This window comes from Ovis canadensis, chromosome 1 (genome assembly GCF_042477335.2).
Source record: "Ovis canadensis isolate MfBH-ARS-UI-01 breed Bighorn chromosome 1, ARS-UI_OviCan_v2, whole genome shotgun sequence".
Classification (NCBI taxonomy): Eukaryota; Metazoa; Chordata; class Mammalia; order Artiodactyla; family Bovidae; genus Ovis; species Ovis canadensis.
In genome coordinates, this window is record NC_091245.1 from 21,907,550 (window position 1) to 21,926,409 (window position 18,860).

Genomic DNA, 18,860 nt, shown 5'->3' on the forward strand with positions numbered 1-18,860 from the left:
ATGGAACATCAGAATTTGTCCTTTGTGTCAAAATGGGGCCGTTCTTTAGGCCTGAAGTTCAGGTTGGGGCTGCCATTTGTTAAGAATTCTTCAGGCTGTGTACGCTTTGGTGAAAATGTCATACAGGGGCTCCAGCTCCTGGGCCATGAGGCCTATAGTGTCATGGGTGAGGTCTGCAGGATCTAAAGACATCCTGGTCACTCCTGTGGTGGTCTTCTTCTCCATACAACTCCTCTCTGGAGGTGACATCGAACACCACCGCCTTCACCGCCATGTATTCTGGCAGATCTTTCTCCCCTCCAGGGAGGGCCAACTCCTCCTCGATGAAGAGCTGCATCTGGGGCCCCAGCTGGTAGGGTGTGGCATCTGCCTGACCAGGACCTAGGTCAGTGTTGCCAGTGAGTGGATGGAGAGGATGAGGGGTGGCCTAGGCAGCAAAGCCCTGTCGTGTACTCCACCTTGGGCATCTTTTATGACAAAGACATTCCAAGTCTCTGTCTAACCCTCTGTATCGTTCACCCTGCCAGGAACGAGAGAAAATATCTAGTTCTTTTTATGAGTACATGAAAATTGCTCTTATGTCACCTCTTAAGTTTTTCTTCTCCAGGTTAAAATTCTTCATTTTCAGCCCCTCCTCATATATGTGATTTGTAAATCCTTCCCTACTGTGGACCTGCTCTTTGGACATGCTCGTTGTGCATGTCCTACCTATCTTGGGCCTAAAGCTAGATGAAATTCTGTAGCTCACCAGTGTAGTGATGCAAAAACCCAGGGGCTAGACTGGAGTGGGGTCAGCAGGGCACACAGGCTTGTCCTGCCCCTGGCTCACAATGAACTTGTGGCTGGTGCTCCAAGAACCTGGGTTTAGTGAGCGTGCTCCAGCACTGGCCAATGAGGACTATAATTCCTTCTAAATTATCTTAGGAGAGACACTACCTGTTTGGTCCTGGGCCTCATGGCTATGCTCTATCTTGCCCGTTTCCTTAGTCTGGCACAGGTTCTACTGACTTTTTTTTTTCGGTCCTGCTTTCATTTCATACCTCCCTTTCCCTCTACTTCATGTTTTCTTTTTCTTTTTGTAGGCACACAGGTCAGAGAAGGCAATGGCAACCCACTCCAGTACTGTTGCCTGGAAAATCCCGTGGATGGAGGAGCCTGGTAGGCTGCAGTCCATGGGGTCGCTAAGAGTTGGAGAGAACCGAGTGACTTCACTTTCACTTTTCACTTTCATGCATTGGAGAAGGAAATGGCAACCCACTCCAGTGTTCTTGCCTGGAGAATCCCAGGGACAGGGGAGCCTGGTGGGCTGCCGTCTATGGGGTTGCACAGAGTCGGACACGACTGAAGCGACTTAGCAGCAGCAGCAGGCACACAGGTTTCCCTCCCCTCTCACTCAACTTCTTTTAGGACTTATCCCTTCCTGTCTCCCTTTCACTTATTCAACAAACTTGACTTGTCTCTTGCCTGTTGGTTAACTTGCTGGGTTCTTGAGATACAGAAATACATAAGAAAGAGTACCTACGTCAAGGAGTGTACTACCTAGCAGGACAGAAAGACAAGTAAATATGTACATTAGAGTGCTACCGGTAGTATGATGAAAATTTGCTCATATATTCCCAAATGGTTGAGGTGGTTTTATGCCGCTGTACCTTTTTTTATGCTGCTGTGCCCCTTACCTGGAACATCTGCCCCCAACACCAGTCCTTTATTGCTTTCTGCTAGGCCACAGAGCTCAAAGGAAGTTTTGGCAAGAGATAAAGCTAGGAAGACTGGCAGGTACTAGAGCACGAAGGCCTTTTATGGAACACTAAGGATATGGACATTATGCAAAAGTCGGGGGTGCCTTTGGAAAGCCATTCTTCAGGAGGTAACAGTAGTGTAAATACTGACAGAAACAATTGAGTGAGGAAGGAAAGTAAAACCAATCATTCATTTGTTGGTGAATAAGAATGAACAGGAGCTCTGAAGTGCTCGAGAGTATACGTAGACTACACTTCTGAGATGCTTGTCTGTGAAAGCGACCAGTGAGAAAAGACTGAAGGGGAATGAAGCTCAAGAAGAGATTTTAAAAAAGACAAATACTTGAGTATATCTAAATGCTGTTGAAGGAAAGCAAAAATATTCATTTATCCTGTTATTCTTTCAAAGAAAGATCACTATAGTAGTAGTGACATGGACTGGAGGTAGACGGGTCCAAGACTGGAAGAGGGGAAGACTAGTGAGAGGCTGACTGCAATACTCCAGGTGAAGATGATGCAGTGCATGAAGGCTATGGAAGCAGAAATGATAGAATTCAGAGAAATTTAGGTTTTCCGTCCTAAGACAACCGCCTGCCCACCCAGCCGGGTTCTCTCCCAAGTCCCTTCAATTTTCACTTTTGATCTCCTTCAGCTATTCCCAGTTGAACTCTTTGGCTCCATTATGAACACCAGGGACGGGGGAGCCTGGTGGGCTGCCATCTATGGGGTCGCAGAGAGTCGGACACGACTGAAGCGACTTAGCAGCAGCAGCAGCATGCCCCCTCATATCTACTTCTAATGTCCAAGACCTTCTCTCTAGAAGGTGGAGGGTAGTTTTAGGAACCTGGGATTCCAAGTCGGACAAATCCCAACCAGCTGCGTGACCTTTGGCAGGCCTCTAACTCTCTGATCCTCAGTTCCTCAACCTAATGAGGGTCCAACTGAGAACCAACTGCCACACTATTACTTTTTGATCTCCTTTCCTTGTAGTTAGGGTCCTTAGCTAGAAGCCTGGGACCCTGAGTTCTAGGTCAAGCTTCAGCTGACTCAGTATTTGATCTTGAGCAAGTCAAGTCCCTTCTCTGCAGAGCTCTATTTTCCCATTTCGATAATGAGGACAGGTCTCCCGGACGTGCCTGCCCCTTAAGGGCTGTCGTAAGAGTCGACCTTAGCGTTTTGAGAACTAAAGCAGAAAGAAAAAAAAAGAGCTGGAGTAGAGACTCCCGGCTCTCACACTAGCTGTGTGATCTTAGAGTGGGGACAGAAACAGAGGTCTCTGGCAGGGCTGCTGGAAGGACTGAGAGCGCCAGATACAGATACACCAGAAGAGCGGGCCGCGCGCCGCCCCACCTCCCCGCCCGCCGCCGGCGGGGCCCGCACCTGCGCAACTGCTGGATCTTGTCGCGGTAGCGGTCGTAGAAGGGGTTGGCCTCGAGCTCGTCCCCGACCCCGCTGCCGTCGGCTCCCCCGGCGGGCCGGCCCGAGCTGCGGCGCACCGGGAACACGCGCAGCTGCGCGGCTGACACGAGCCCCAGGCCCAGGGCGCGGCTGCGCACTGCGCATAGGCCGCGGTAGAGGCCGGCCACCTGCAAGACGGCCGGGCCCGCGCCACCGGCCGCCGCCAGCGCGGCAGCCATGGCCGTTCCCACCTCCTCCTCCTCCCCAGGCGCGTGGGCCTCGGCCCGCGGCCCGCGCGCCCGCTCCATCGTCCTCCGGGTCCGCCGCCCCCGCGCTTCGGCAACGAGGTTCCGCGCTCTCAATGTTCCGGGGGCCGGGGAAAGGCCAGGTGGAGGGCAGGGGATTCGCTGCTCCTGCCTGGGTCCCCGCCCCTGCCTCGATCTAGCGTCCCCGCCCGTCTTCTCCCGGAGCCCGCGACCAGCAGCCCTTGCACGCCGTCTCCTCTTGAAAGCTGCTCAGACCTGCTGGTCCCCACCGTGCTTGCTGCCTCAAATTCTTTAGGCACACGCTGGAGTCGTTGTCCTTCAGCATCGAAGGCCCTTTCAGCAGCTGTTAATCACAGCAGCAGCATCTCTTCACTGAGCGTTTCTATATGCAGGACGCTATCTGATTCACAGCACGTGAGGCAGGTTTCATGAAGCTGAGAATCACTAAGAGATTTGCCCAAAAGGTGAATTTTTTTCAAGATGCCAGCTGTTTCTGAGGTCTTGTCTTCTGCTTCCTGACACCTACCTTGAACTCCAGCCAAACTGAACTACTCTTCCCCCCAGAGACACACCTGGGATTGTCCTTAACAAGTCCTTATACGTGGAATGCTGTCTCTCCACGCAATGCCATCATCTTCTTCATCCCCTGGACTTGGACAGTGACATCAATACCTGTGTCTCACCGGGAGCAGGCCCCCTGTGATGGCACCAATCAGTCCTCAAGAAATTCCTCCTGTCTGGGGGCTTACCTTAGAAGCCCCTCTTGAATGGTGGCCCTCTCAGGGGCAGGGACAGCACTTTCACCTCTGCTCAGCTCAACCTGCATTTTTGGAGATGGGCCCCAGGCCCTGGCCTGTGCTGGGAGTAGTGTGGTGAACTCAGAGGTCAGTAGTCCTCTAAGTGTGCCGGCCTGTACCTGCCTTAGCATCCTTGCACTGGCTGCTCCCTTTGCACGTGGCTGTCTTTTCATCATGTAGGGCTCAATTCACAAGAGAGCACCTCAAAGGAACTTCTCTTCATGCACCCACATCACTTTATATTCTTTATTCCACTATCTTATTTTCAGAGTAGTTGGCTGCCTGAAATTCTTAGGTGTTTGTTTACAGTAATTCATGGAACTTACAACCTAGTAGGGTGAGGTGCAATATAAATAAATAATGTTAGGTGATAATAACACGTTATGCAAAAAACAACACGCTGAGAGAGAGAGATAAAGGGACACGTGAGCAGAGACCTGAAGGAAATGAGGCATGGTCTGTATGCATATCTGGGGGAAGAGCCTTCCAGATGGAACAGCAAGTGGAAAGGCCCTGATGCAGGAGCATGCTTGCCCTGCTTGTGGAACAGCAAGGAAGTGACTGTGTGAAGGAGGCATGGGGAGAGGCAGTTTGATTTTTCAGGGCTTTGTAGGCTTTGGTTGAGGACTTTGGTTTTAAATCTGAGTAGATGGGGAGTCACTATGGGTTCTGAGTATAGAAAGTGAAAGTAGCTCAGTCGTTTGCGATCTTTGCAACCCCATAGACTATACAGTCCATGGAATTCTCTAGGCCAGTATACTGGAGTGGGTAACCTTTCCTTTCTCCAGGGGATCTTCCCAACCCAGGGATGGAACCCAGGACTCCTGCATTGCAGGTGGATTCTTTACCAGCTGAGCCACAAAGGAAGCCCAAGAATACTGGGGTGGGTAGCTTATAAGCACAACTTTTAAAAAGGATCATTCTGACTGCAGGTGGAATATAGGCCATGGAGGACAAGGATGGAAGCTCTCCTAAGGGTGACTAATTTGTCCTAGTTTACCTGGCATTTCCCGGATTTTAGCATCAAAAGTCTTATGTCCTGGAAACTCCCTCAATCCCAGGCAATCAAGGACAGCTGGTCATGCTGTAGGGCGACCAGGTGAGAGAGGATGGTGCGTGCACTAAAGTGATGGTGATGGCACAGTGGTCAGATTCGGGGCATGTCTTGAACGCAAAGCCTAAAGATTTTGCTACTGGAGTGAATGTGGGTGTGAGAGAATGAAGAGCATCAAGGAGGACTGTCAGGTTTTTGGCCTGAACAACTGGAAGAAGTTGCCGTTTACACATAGGAGGAAGGCTGGCGTAGATACCGGAAGATGGGCCATCAGGAGTTTGGTTTTGGACGAGGTAGTTTGAGATAACTTAATAGACTGGCTAGGAGGGATGTCAGTCAGGCTTTTGGGTATATGAGTCTAAAATTCAGAGAAGTGAGCTGGGCTGGAGGTATAACAGTGAGAGTTGACAGTGTAGCTATGATAGTTAACGCCATGAGTCTGGGGGAGACCACTGAGGGAATGAATGTGGATACAGGGCTAAGGACTGAATCCTAGGGCACCTGACATTTAGAGATCAGGGAAAAGAAGGGAAACTAGCAAAGGAGACTGAAAAGCAGGAGCCAGTGAGGAGAGCCCAGATTAAGAGGAACCAGGAGAGAAATCTAGGCTCATTATCCCTAGGTGCCATGCTGAAGGCTTAAAGAGGGAGTGATTAGATGGTGCCAAGAAGCCAATCTAAGCTTAGTTGTGCAACCTACATGGAGGCTGATTTGGGCTTAGTTAGCTTTCTGAGCTGCCCGTATCCTCAGGAGGTGTGAGCAAGTCCCTGACCCAAGCAGTTCCTAGGGATTACTGGTGCATAGAGGAGACCTGCTTCTAGGACTCAAGCATCTGCTGGGAGTTGGGCTAGACAACTCTCATAGTGCCTTCAAACTGGACATGGTGAAATTCTGGGAGCTGATGGAAACAACTGTCTGTCACAGAGTATGGGGTGTTGAGCTGAGCCTTGAAGGATAAGCAGGTGTTTGAGGATGGGGTGAGGGGGAAAGTGGGGAGGGGCACTTCTAGGTGGAGCAGCAGTGTGAGCAAAGCTCCAGAGATGGGAATGGGCAGGGTCTGTTGAAGAGTCACCTGGTTAGAAGGGAAACGTGTATGAAGGATGGGGAGGAAGGTGAGGCTGGAAAGAGATGTACGGACAGATTGTGGGAAGCTCCCATAGTGCCAGATGCCCCAGAAACACTTGCCAACACTTGGCTGAAGGAAGGAAATTAAACAAGAGATTGTAAGAGCCAAGGAAGGAGGTGATAACTCAGTCATAGAAGACCTGAGGTCAGGGCTGCCCACTGCTCTGGGTGTACCCTGTCCCAGTTCCCATTCGGGACAGGTATCCATCAACTTTTCCTTAAAGCCTAGGGACACAACAAGCTGCTGAGGGACCTAAGCCCTGTCCTGGAGGCTGCTCTGTGGGTCGGGGATAAAGGACCACTAATTCAGAGCGTGGGTCAGGCCCTGGTAGAAGCAGTAAAGGTGTACAATGTCCAGGAAACACCCCTGCTGGAGTCCCTTCCTTCCATTAGACTTTACAAATGCTGGCCCTGGATGCTCAGTGTTCAGAACTCAGTGACCCGCCTTTAAGGAACAATGGGGTCTGGGCATTCTGGGGACTCCTATTGGCTAAACAGATGAGTAGGTAAGCTCCCTCTCCCCAGAGCCACCAGTGAGGTACCAAGATTTGACTGTATGGATTCCCAAAGGGAGGACCTCAGCCTCCCTGGTGGTAAATGCGGTCCCTCCCCAAACCCCTGCCGCTTGCTTTGTGCCTTTAGGCTTGGGGGCACTCAGGGAAGACCTTTCTCCTGGATGGGAGTGATGACTGCCTCCATGGAAGAGTATTAAAGAGTTGGGACAGGGTTTACTCTAGAAAACTACAGATTTCTTGAGGGCAGAGGCCATGTATCTCTGCCCGCCCAGAGAATATCCCAGGACCATCTCAATTGAATGATTAGGGTTTGGTGAAATGGGATGAGATACTGGTGTCCCATCCACTGGTAAACTGCTACTTTCTTGGTGGTCTTTGCCTGCAGTGAGGCTTCTTAGTCTGATGTTTTGGATGGGCCAGGGTTGGGATCCAGGGGCTTGAGTAAGCCTGGGCAGTCATGCTTCTCTAGACCTTACTTTCCTTATCTGTGAAGGGCTAAAGGTGGCCTCTTAAGCTCTCTGAAAATTCTGCTTTGACTGAATAAAAGAATGATGAGGCAAGTCAATGAGAAGAAAAGGAAGGAATTGAGAGTGGTTAAATGGAGGAGTTGTTGTTCAGTCATCTGACTTTGTGACATGGATTGCAGCACACCAGGCTTTCCTGTCCTTCACTGTCTCCCAGAGTTTGCGCAAACTCATGTCCATTGAGTCAATGATGCCATCCAACCATCTCATCCATAGTCATCCCCTTCTCCCGCCTTCAATCTTTCCCAGCATGAGTCTTTTCCAATGAGTGGTCTCTTCGCATCAAGTGGCCCATGTATTGGAGCTTCAGCTTTAGCATCAGCCCTTCCATTGAGTATTCAGAATTGATTTCCTTTAGGATTGATTGGTTTGATAAGCAGAGGGGACGATGGGTGAAAGGGCTAAGGAGAGGAATGAGAAACAGCTGAGACTCCCCCAAATACACCTTTCAGCCAGCTTATTCTTTTTTCTTGTTGCCTTTAGTGTGGGTGTCACTGTACTTTGGATTCCTGGGGCTGTGTTCTGTGTTAACTGGCAGCTGCATTCTCTTTCTTCACTGGAGGAAGAACTTGCGGCGGGAAGAGCGTGCCCAGGAGTGGGTGGAGGTGATGAGAGCAGCCACGTTCACCTACAGCCCGCTGTTGTACTGGATTAACAAGCGACGGCACTATGGTATGAACGCAGCCATCAACACTGGCCCTCCCCCTGCTGCCACCAAGACTGCGACTGACGCCCAGAATTCGGATCGCCCCTGGGAGCTGCATGTCCCTGAGAGCAGGAGCTGTGCTGCTCAAGACAGCAGCCCCAAGGTGGAGGCCCCCGGCCCCCTGCATCCTGCAGTGCAGCTGGCACCACAGCAGCCCCTACCTTCTTCCCCAGTGCCGCGGCCCCGGGCCAGCTCCCCACTCCCAATTCCCATCTTTCAGGAGGTGCCCTTTGCCCTCTCCCTGTGTAACCTACCCCCGATGCTGAACCACTCGGTCTCCTACCCTTTGGCCACCTGTCCTCAAAGGACTGTCCACTTCAGCTCCCTCCCCACAATGGCCCAAGGGGACCACTGCTTGAATGCCAAGCCCTTTGCTTCAGAACTGTAGCCTCCTCTCACTGAGGCTGGAGGTATCCTGGCAGAACAGGAAATGGAGCTGACCTCAGGGAGGTGGTATTGACACAAGGCCAGGGCCCATGTGGATGTCACCTAATGAAAGATTTAAAAAGTCCAAGGCTCCATGTGTCTCATGTGTTGTTACGAGGGCAGTGTCTGATGGAGGGCATTTTGCAAACCAAGCTAAAGGTCAGGGTCTCACCAACACCAGTGGGAATGACTGTGGGGAGACGCACTGAGCCAGTACTTGTGATGGGCTCAACATCCCTCTGTCTGTTATTTCAGAATAAAACCATGTGCCAGACCCTGGGTCAGGTGCCCAAAGGCACTGCTGTTCTGTGGGATACTGAGGACAGCCACAGAGTGACAGTCACTTAGGATGCATGAGCAATGGTGATCCGTAGTGGCCAAAACAAGTCAGTGTGAAATCTATGAACCACGCTGCACTGCTGCTTGAATTGCATTCTTTGTTAACATCTGATGTATTGTCTCTACATTATTTCTAACACAGGAACACTGTCAAACAGATATCACAATCTTTCTCTTACAGATCGAGAGTTTCCAAGGGCATTTCGCATATCATTTAAAAAAAAATTTATTTTGGCTGTGCTGGGTCTTGGTTGTGGCACACCAGATCTTTATTTGAGGCATGTGAACTCTTAGTAGTGGCATGTGGTATCTAGTTCCCTGACCAGGGATTGAACCCAGACCCTCTGCATTGGGAGCAGAGTCTAAGCCATTGGACCACCAGGGAAGTCTGTCATATCATGTTGCAAAGTCTCGAATTTATGTCTGCCTGGCATCAAAGTTCCTGATCTTTCCACCATTCACCATGGTCTCCATTCCCTAATGTCTTTTTTTGAAAACTCTTGGAAAATGATTTGTGTGTGTAGGGCATGATTAACTTGGTTCACAGATTGACTTGGCAGCGGGCTGGCCAATGAACCTTCTAAAAGTAACCATTTAAAAAAAAATCTTAAAGGGATTCATGGCTTCTCCCAAAGTTAAGATCCAGTACATGTGAATATTATTTTTTGCATCTTCTGGAAACTATTCTAAAAGGAGAGACAAAAATAATACTGGCTATTTGATCCCAGTTCAAATCTAAGAAAACCTACTTCTGCTCCAGGATATAAAATTTTCCTTCACTTTGGAAATGAGAAAATCCCCTTACTGTATTTACGAGCTAGGCTTTATGTATGGTTTTTCCTGAGAGGAAAGGCCTCCCAGATTGTGCGTGTGCGTAATCCCAGAATCTAGCAACCATGTAGAGCTAATTAAAAAATTTTTGTGTAAAAAAAGCCCCAGCCTCCTCCTCTATGACCCTTATCTTGCAATGGATTTCAAGCCTTCTTCCTTCGTTTTTCCTGAAGACATGGAATGTGTCCTGTAAACATGCTCCTATAGTGAACCTCAAAATAAAAAGCAGGTCTAAGTGGAAATTCCCTGGTTGATGCAGAGTCAGGGGCTTTACTCTTCCCTCACCCTGCCCACATCCCCACAGATGCCTTCATTTCTTCAGGCCAAATTGGGCAAATCTGCAGATTCTTCAGTGTTACTTTCTGTCCAGCATCTGTTAGGCTTTGCATTCAAAAGGAGGAAGGAGTCCATAAAAATAAGGATCAAAGTAGATTTTTCTTCTTAGTAATGGGGGGAGGGGCACGTGAGCCTTTAATCATAGACACAGTGGAAGAAAAAAGCAATGTTTAATTTAGATAAATTAAAATGGTTTTATTACTGATATGAAATTAGCAAAGCCCAAATCAAGTGATGGAAATCTTGAATTCACTCCCTAAACAGAACTAAAACTGCTTAAACATTACCAAAATAGCTCCACTAAAGCAAAGTAGGCTTACATTTCTTAATATGAGAAAACAACAAGGTAGGTTAGGTTCGTATAACAAACAATATACGCTCTATAGTCTCAGGAATACCCAAATGTGTTCTGGTTTGGATATGAAAGAGAGGACCCACATCTAACTGGTATTGTGTTGGTAAGCAAGCCAATGAGGTGTGTAGCAAACAAAAGCTGTCACTAAAAACAACTCAACAGCAGGCCATTATGAGTATGAGCCCATCTCAGTCAAAATCTTCAACTGTGACCACCGAGACCAGAGCGGGAGGGGGGCAGATGGGGCTCTGTCCAGCAACAAAGTGAGGGAATGCCGAAGGCAGGGAAAGCAGCTAGCAGTAGGTGGAGGGTGTCCACACTCTTCAGCTGGGCTGTAAAAGACACAACCCTAAGAGCCAGGCCCTTCTCTGCCTGTAAGACAACACTACTATTTAGGGATCTAAGCCAGTTTGTTCGAGTCTTCTCTTCCTTTAATATATTGCCCCTCGATTTATGGGGGGGAGTCTCTTTAGGTAAACATTATACCAGATAGACAGCAAAAGAAAAACAGGACCAAGAAGTCATGCCTTGGGTAACTTAGGAAAGCAGTAGGAGCTGCCAGAATGAAGAGATAAAAAAGCATTTGAAATGAAAACCGACACCAAAACTACTAATTCTACTCAGCCTTCCTCTCAGGATTGAGGTGTGGCAGGTTAGGCTTGATTACAGATCAACATACTTTGGGTAAGTTAAGACAACTTTCGAATAAAAATTCCAAATTAATACTGAATGATACTGATTCATATTGATGTATGGTAAAAACAAACACAATATTGTAAAGCAATTATCCTCCAATTAAAAATAAAAAAATAATGAACAATATAGGCTTATGGGAATTCTTTTTTTAAGCTGACAAATATGCTTAACTTAGAACAAAGGAGTTCAAGATGTCTTAGTTATGCCTGGGAGATATAGCACTTTCCCAGGTGCTGTGACAAAGGTATTCACAGGTCTGAGTGTAGAGGAACACCTCTGCCAAATTTGGTAGGGGAGAAGATGGCACCATCCACCTCGAGATGGGAAGGACAGAGGATAAACTAAAAGCACAGGTGATGCAAAAGGAAAGTACATACAAAGAGTAAAGGTGTCCTCAGAGTGTCTGCCTATGAATAAGAATTTGAAACTAAAAAGGACAAGCTACATTACCCTCAAGTATATTTCTTATAAATCAATTCTCAAAAAAATACCTTCCAGGTACGGACATACTATTCATGGTACAATATATACAAATATAGCAGTATAATTTATTGCTAGAATTTTATTTGGTTGTTACAAAACTTTCAAGGGTATATATATTAAAAAAGGGGGGGCATGAAAGGCAGCCAGAAGAGTAAGTATCTTCAAGTTACCTAAAGTGCCAGACTAACTTTATACTATACTTAAAACTTTCCAAGAACATAAAACAGCACAGATAGGCAAAGGAATTAGAGAGAAGCATGAGCCATAATGAGGTAAGCAGACACATTCATGGGAAAAGACTCCATCCTGCCTTAACTCTAAGTTTTAATATCTCTAGGGAAAAAGTAAGGTTAGCCAACACCAAGCTGAACATCATATGAAGAAAAAAACCAGCCCTTAAACATTTAAAGGTGCTCAACTGTATCCATGGCTAACAGGGAAACCTGGACAAACTGAACATGGAAACAAACTCTACCAAAGAAGTCTCAAGGCTTCTCTAGTTTCTCCCTGACTTGGCCGACAGCACAGTTAAATTCTTCAGTTTCCCTTCTGTGTAGCCTGAAGATTGCTTCTCAGATCAACATAGCACAAACACAGGTGACATGGAGAAACAATTCCTCCTAGTCCAGGGACCTTCAGTACCAGGGCTACAGAAGTGTTTAACGGGAGGATTATACTTGCTTGTATTAGATGTGAAAAAGCTTGCTGCCATCATGTGAAGCCTCTCCTCCAGGCCTGCCTGCCATGCTCTCTGGACAGAAAGCCTCTAGTTATTTCTGAGCTGCAGTTGTAAGGAAATGTAATATGATTTCAGTAGAATTGTTTCATTTTACAACCTTTTCGGCCTTAGTCAGCCCACAGAGGAACACATTAGGTTCCTGGTTAGCCCCCAGGTAAAAATCTCAAGAAGTTTCCTGGATCAGAATTAGAGGCAGCGCTTTTCTCTATAGTTCCTGAATAGCCAGGCTGAGACAGTGGCCAAGGGACTGCAGCCCTGCCATTCAGAATGGAGACGGTATCAGAGGTGAAAGTCAGTTAGAGCTTAAAGGTAGACTTGAGTGGATGGGTGGCGGAAGATAATCTAGCTCACTCAGGGGGGAAAACTCAGTGGCTCCTACTGGATTAACTTTTTATGCATATAAACCCTGAAACAGGATTAAAATGAGAAAATCCCCAGCAAGACTTCTGGTTCACAGGATGGGAGGACAGAACAAATAGCCAGGTCTTACCTTCCTGAGTCTAGAGGCAGCCCTGTCCCCACAGTGTCCACTCCCTAAATCAATTCCCCCAGCATCAGGCCACACCCCGTGGCAGCACCTAAAGATGTCTTAAGGAGACAGGGACATAGCTTCAAGCTGCTACCAGGTAAGATTAGCAACTTTTAATAACAAGTCATTTGTTTACATCCTGTTTCAAACCATTTTTCCCACTTCTCACAAAATATGCACAACTCTTTCACTTTAAATATTTACAAACAGAAAAGGTCTATCTGTTAAAGGAAAGACATTTTCTGAGTCTGTATAAAGTGCAGCTAATTTAAGGCAAATTTATGTGAAATATAAAAGGTGGCTTAGTCTCTCTATATACACATTTTCCAGTTGTAAAAGATAAGGTCTCCTCCCCTCAGAAAAAGGAAAGAGAAAAAAAGAGGGCTTGACTTTTTTTCTGGCAATTTTAAAATTAAGATCTTACTGGTTTCAGGAAATCATAGATTTCTGAATATCATAAGTAAAATGGTCTTTTTTAAAAAAATAACTTTTATATAGCTTTTTCAAACAAGTTAAAAGGTGACAATGTGTCTGCTACTGTAGTTTGGAGGACTGGAGGATTGATGGGTAGGTAAAAGGGTTGTTTGTGTTAGCTGAGCAGATAATAGGTAGTCCACAGCATACATCCACTTCTGAAATGAGCCTAATGAGGCTAGACACCTAAAGCTGCTCTCAGCTCCAGGAATGAGTATCTTCCATCTCCATCAGAATCAAACTCTCTTAAACGCTCTGGTTCTGGTCCAACAGACTCTAAGGTGTCCTCGATTTCCTGGTAGGTCAGCTTCCCATCCACACCCTGGCCAGTCTTATGGAATAAGCCCTGAAGATCTGTTAAAAAGGAATCACAAAAACACGTATATACCTATACGCATAGCTAAATTTAGTTAACAGTTTAAAAAGTAGTCTCAACTGAATTTAAAGCACTAAAAGAAAAGCTACTTTGCAGACTTTGTTCACCAAAGGTAAAGTTTAAGGTCTCACTAAATCTCAAAGAGGAATTCTTTTTGCTTTTTAAATTTATATGTATTTATTTTTGGCTGTGCTGGGTCTTTGTTGCCTTGTGCAGACTTTTCCACTTGCGGCAAGTGGAGGCTGCTCTTTTTTGCGGTGTGTGGGCTTCTCACTGAGGGGGATTCTCTTGTTGTGAAGCACAAGCTCCAGGTGAGCAGGCTTCAGTAGTTGCAGTAGTTGTGACTCACGGGGATTAGTTGCTCTGTGGCATGTAGAATCTTCCTGGACCAGGGATCAAACCTGTGCCCCAGCAATGCAGGTGGATTCCTATCTGCTGAGCCACGAGGGAAGTCCCTGAAAGACTAATTCTTGATCCTTTAAGGATGAGAGAATACTGGAGGGCACCATCCTTCCAAAATAGAAGCAGTGACAGATAATCACAGGAGAAGTGAATGGACTAGCTTTCTCTCTATTCAGGGCCTTTCTTTAAGATTTTCCAGATTTTATTCTTATGTTGAAGGGGTGGAAGGGATGCAGAAGCCTAAAGAGCTAACTGATAGGAACTCTGATGGCCTATAAAACAGACTATGGCATATTGTCAATTCAATAGTTATTATATAATCCAGTAGTTCCATTCCTAGGGTATAAACTCAAGAGAAATAAAAACGTGTGTCTACACAAAAAGCTGTAAATGAGTGTTCACAGCTTCATTGTTCCTAATAGTCAAAATGCAGTATATCCATAGGATGGAATATTATTCAGTCAAAAAAGGAATGCAATATTGTTGCACACCACAAAATAGATAAACCTTGAAAACATTGAGCTAAGTGAAAGAGGCATATTGAAAGAAAGAAGCACACATAAGACCATGTATCACATGATTCCACTTACATGAAACACCCAGAACTGGCAAATCCAAAGAGAAAGTGGTTGAGAGATTAGTGGTTGCCAGGGGTTGGGGGAAGGGGGATAATAGGATGTGACTATTCTCTTTCTGAGACTGACCTTCCCCACTCTCCCACCCTGGCCAAGAGCGGGCCCTGTAATGAATACCTAGGAGGGCCAACTGTTTATATAATGTTTAACAAGGGCTTGACTGTGTCCCCACTGAATGACTTAGTATTAATGATTCAGTCTCTAGAATAGACTTATGGACATGGGAGAGTGGGGAAAGAGAGGGTGGCAAATGGAGACAGCAGCATGGAAACACATAGATGGCCAGTGGGAATTTGCTGTATGACTCAGGAAACTCCAACCAGGGCTCTATGACAACCTAGAGGGGTGGGAAGGGGTGAGAGGGAGAAGGGAGGTTCAAGAGGGAGGGGACATATGTATACCTATGGCTGAGTCATGTTGATGTGTGGCAGAAACCAACACAATAGTGTAAAGCAGTTATCTTTCAATTAAATATAAACAGTAAAAGCAATAGATTCAGTCTCTAATACCAGAGGACAGTACTGTCAAGCAATTTTGTTGACAACCTTTTGCGTAAGTCCCTACTTTCAGCCCTAAGAGCCCCAGCAAAGCAGCTATATAAAGCTCTCTGAAAACCAGGAAAGCAATGAGACACTTGTTCCCAATTCCTGCCACCAAGTGGTCAACTGGAAAATGTTTTTTTTGTGTGTGTGCGAGCATGTGTGTACACATGGGGCATGAGTTTATAGAATGTGTTAGACACTCTACAAGAGTGTTCTAATAAAAATCAGATTGTTGCCTCAGGTCATTTAAAAAATGTACTCATTCAAAAGTGTGCACCACCTATATTAGGGATTGAAGTATAAATGTTAAGATGGCTATTTCTTAATCTGCTCTAACAGTCTTTCCTCCTTTTATTTCATCAATTCTTTTTATTTATTTATTTTTTTATTATTTCATCAATTCTTGATGTAAAAATGAAGAGCAGGAGGAGGCAACTTGTGTTGCCAACAAATACAACTTAACATGCTCCTGTCTCCCTAGAAAATAGAAAGAAAAAAAATGGGGATAGTATTTAAATGGAAGTATTTAAATGGCAATACATATTAAAAAATTTTTTTTTAATTGAATGATAATTGCTTTACAAAATTAGGTTGTTTCCTGTCAAATATCAACATGAATTAGCTGTAGGTATACATACGTCCCCTCCCTCTGAACCTCCCTCCCGCCTCTCACCTCTTCCCACCCCTCTAGGTTGTCATAGAGCCCTGGTTTGAGTTTCCTGAGTCACAGAGCAAATTCCCACTGGGTATCTATTTCACATATGATAATATAAGTTCCCATGTTACTTTCTCCATACATCTCACCCTCTCCTTCCCCCCCCTGCCATGTCCGTAAGTCTGTTCTCTGTGTCTGCTTCTCCATTGCTGCCCTGCAAATAAATTCATCAGTACCATCTTTCTAGATTCCATATATATGTGTTAGTATACAATACTTATCTTTCTCTTTCTGACTTACCTCACTCTGTACAATAGGCTCTAGGTTCACCCACCTCATTAGAACTCAAATTAAATGGCAATGTAAATTTAAGTCTCTTATGCTTTAAGAATTAATTGTAACCTATAGATAACTTATTCACTTAACAAATATTCACATGTCCCAGGCATGAGGATAGGGGCTGGGAGTGAAGTTAAATGTTATAGCTCCCCAGGAAATTACAACAGTGTGACATGTGCAAACATAAGATACTGTGAGTACACACACAAGAGGAGCCTAGTCAGTCCTGGGAGGAAAGAAAATGTTTCCTGGTGGAAAGGTTTCTAAAGTGAGGTGAAGAGTCAGGCAGAGAGGGTGATAGGAATGGATGATTTTCCAGGCAGTTAGCAAGTGCAAAATCAGGAGACCAAACATCACAAAGAGGGATGGAACACACACTGCTGGAAGCAAGACAAACACATTTCTCTGTGAATCAGATCCTCCCTACTAACATTTATCTTGCCGAATCTCAGCCAAAGACCCCTCATTTTTGGAGGACTTCTGACAAACAGGGTCGACTTTTACTTTACTTTGCTAGTCTCATAGTATTATGTTTGCTTGTCTTGTTCACTGGACTTTTATATCTGTGGGGAAAGTGAGACAGTATCTTCTTATACTGTATTCTTACTGCTTACACTGGGTCTAACTAGGTACTCATTGAATGACTGAAGACTCTAATAAACATTCACAGAGAGATAACATAGTGTAGTGCGGTTAAGAGCAAAAGTTTCATTGTCAAACTGCCTTGGTGTGAATTTTGCCTCATCAGTTATTGGCTGTGTGGACTTTAGGCAATTCCCTATCGGTAAAATGGGTATAATACATGACTACTGATGGTCCCAGGATTGTCACCAGGATTATATGATATAATGCATATCAAGTATCTGGCCCACAGGAAGTGCTCAACAGTGTTAGATATCAGTCTTTATCTTACAAGTTAAAAAAGTTAGAAAGTTGCAACTTTGAGATATTTCCTCTATCATTCCATAATATAAAAATTTTACCTTCGATGCTAGAAATTCCTGGAAGGGAAATAGGTCTTAGCTGGACAGCTTTCTCAATCTGGTCTCCAAGAGACTGTGGGAATTTTGGCAATGTTGATGGCTGTGATGTGAAATTCTGTACTTGCTCTGTAACAAACAATATACAGTTTTAGTATTAACAGTCTAGTCTGACATAAAATTAAACCAATATTGAAGGTCACTTTCAAACTTTAATATTTAAGCTTGAAGCTGTGGTCCCAACTGGATGCTCTTACAGTTCAAGTTAGCATTACACATGTTTAGAGGTTGAGAGTTCAAGCTGAAATGAGAAAAGCATTGGGGATTTGACATCGTAGGAACTCTGCTAAGAGCCTGATTTGAGGGTACGTGTCACCAGACTGGCTGTGCTGAAAGAATGCTACCATACAATTATGTAGCACAATGTCAGGGCAAGGCCTCCCACTGTACTTTTGTCTCCCACGTAAAAGAGAGTAACAGAAGTTGTATTGCTTTCCCCAAAATGAAAAATACTTGTGGGTGGGTAGAGGTCAAAATGAACATAATCTAGTGCCTTGGTTACATCATGAAGCAGCACCGGCAGAGGTTGATGCAACTGCTAATATCGATTAGGTTATGTCCCTGCCTAAAGTCAAAGGCCCTTCCAACCCAATGATCCCACATTATTACTTGTTAATGGCTTTTCAGGAGGACTAATATTTATTTTTAAGTAAATTTTATGCACTTACAGAAATGAAGACTCCCGTAAACAACATTTAGGGCTGGTTTAATACACACTATGACAGTAATGTTTCTGCCTATAATTGGATGCAGACAGCATGGAGAAGTCTATTTCCAGCTAAACATTACCCATTCTTCCCTTAATAGACTGGAGTACAAATCATGTGCAAAATGGGCTTTTTCTAAATGAAAGCAAAGTGTAGCAGCTTCAACTCGGTGCACTCAGGCATCATTCACTCCGTGCCATCAGTCCTGCCAGAACACCTTTCCCCATTCCCCGTGTGGGAGGCGAGCTGCCCAAGCCTGCGTGAAATATTCAGAAGCCAGTCCTGAATATCTTACCTTCATTGGCAGTCTCTGGAGGCCTGCTGCTCTCAGGTTTGTTTGTGAGAGCACTTATTAGCTGCAGCTTCTCTCTAAGCTTAGATACCTGAGAATCTGAACTATCTTCTTTCTGTCCAAAACAAAGATAACAGAAGATTTAAGGCAGGAGGAGGACCTCATCTGATTCTTCATGATATTCCCAAAGCCTAGTTAGCCTGTAGCTCTTGACCCCAAACAGGCTCTCTCTGAGGGCAATGAAGGAATGAATCAATAATTACTAGAGACATCTTTAGTACTCAGTGTTGATGAGGGCTGGGCTGGATTTGAGCCTGGACCATTCAGGGGACGTTATGCCACAGATGATCTGATTCTCCGTGTGCACTTGGCAGCTGGGGAAGGCATGCATATGCCAGCAGTAAAGGAATGCACACTTGCTCAGGTGCCTTCATGACACCCATTTCCGAAATGGGCAGGATCCTGTTGTCTAGGAACTATTTCATACTAACTAAATAATTTTTCTGAGTCGCTTACTTTACCTTGTGACTATACCACTTC

General features: G+C 45.5%; 3 protein-coding genes across 4 annotated transcripts in view; 1 reads left to right on the forward strand and 2 right to left on the reverse strand.

The window, feature by feature from the left end:
- The window catches only part of ATPAF1 (ATP synthase mitochondrial F1 complex assembly factor 1), a 27,140-nt gene extending 23,363 nt beyond the window's left edge, over positions 1–3,777 (reverse strand). For both annotated transcript variants that reach the window (XM_069590553.1, XM_069590542.1), the window contains exon 1: positions 3,120–3,777. In XM_069590553.1, the coding sequence (XP_069446654.1) occupies positions 3,120–3,445 (326 nt within the window). In that variant the 5' untranslated portion in view covers positions 3,446–3,777. The remainder of the gene's footprint in view (positions 1–3,119) is intronic.
- TEX38 (testis expressed 38) lies at positions 3,308–8,635 on the forward strand. The gene is made up of 2 exons (XM_069590568.1): positions 3,308–4,287; positions 7,985–8,635. The coding sequence occupies exons 1-2, from the start codon at positions 4,171–4,173 to the stop codon at positions 8,510–8,512; spliced, it is 645 nt and encodes a 214-aa protein (XP_069446669.1). The 5' UTR covers positions 3,308–4,170; the 3' UTR covers positions 8,513–8,635.
- Positions 8,636–10,225: 1,590 nt separating this feature from the next.
- EFCAB14 (EF-hand calcium binding domain 14) overlaps positions 10,226–18,860 on the reverse strand; it is a 38,835-nt gene continuing 30,200 nt past the window's right edge. The window contains exons 9-11 of the mRNA XM_069590528.1: positions 18,324–18,435; positions 17,265–17,390; positions 10,226–13,686 (exon numbers count right to left, since the gene is read on the reverse strand). Coding sequence (XP_069446629.1) covers positions 13,511–13,686; positions 17,265–17,390; positions 18,324–18,435 — 414 coding nt within the window. The 3' untranslated portion in view covers positions 10,226–13,510. The remainder of the gene's footprint in view (positions 13,687–17,264; positions 17,391–18,323; positions 18,436–18,860) is intronic.

Coding starts and splice junctions, on each gene's coding strand:
- TEX38 (XM_069590568.1), top strand. CDS start 4,171: ATGGTGGCCCTCTCAGGGGCAGGGACAGCACTTTCACCTCTGCTCAGC. Junction 4,288..7,984: donor GTAGTGTGGTGAACTCAGAG/GTCAGTAGTCCT, acceptor CACTGGAGGAAG/AACTTGCGGCGGGAAGAGCG.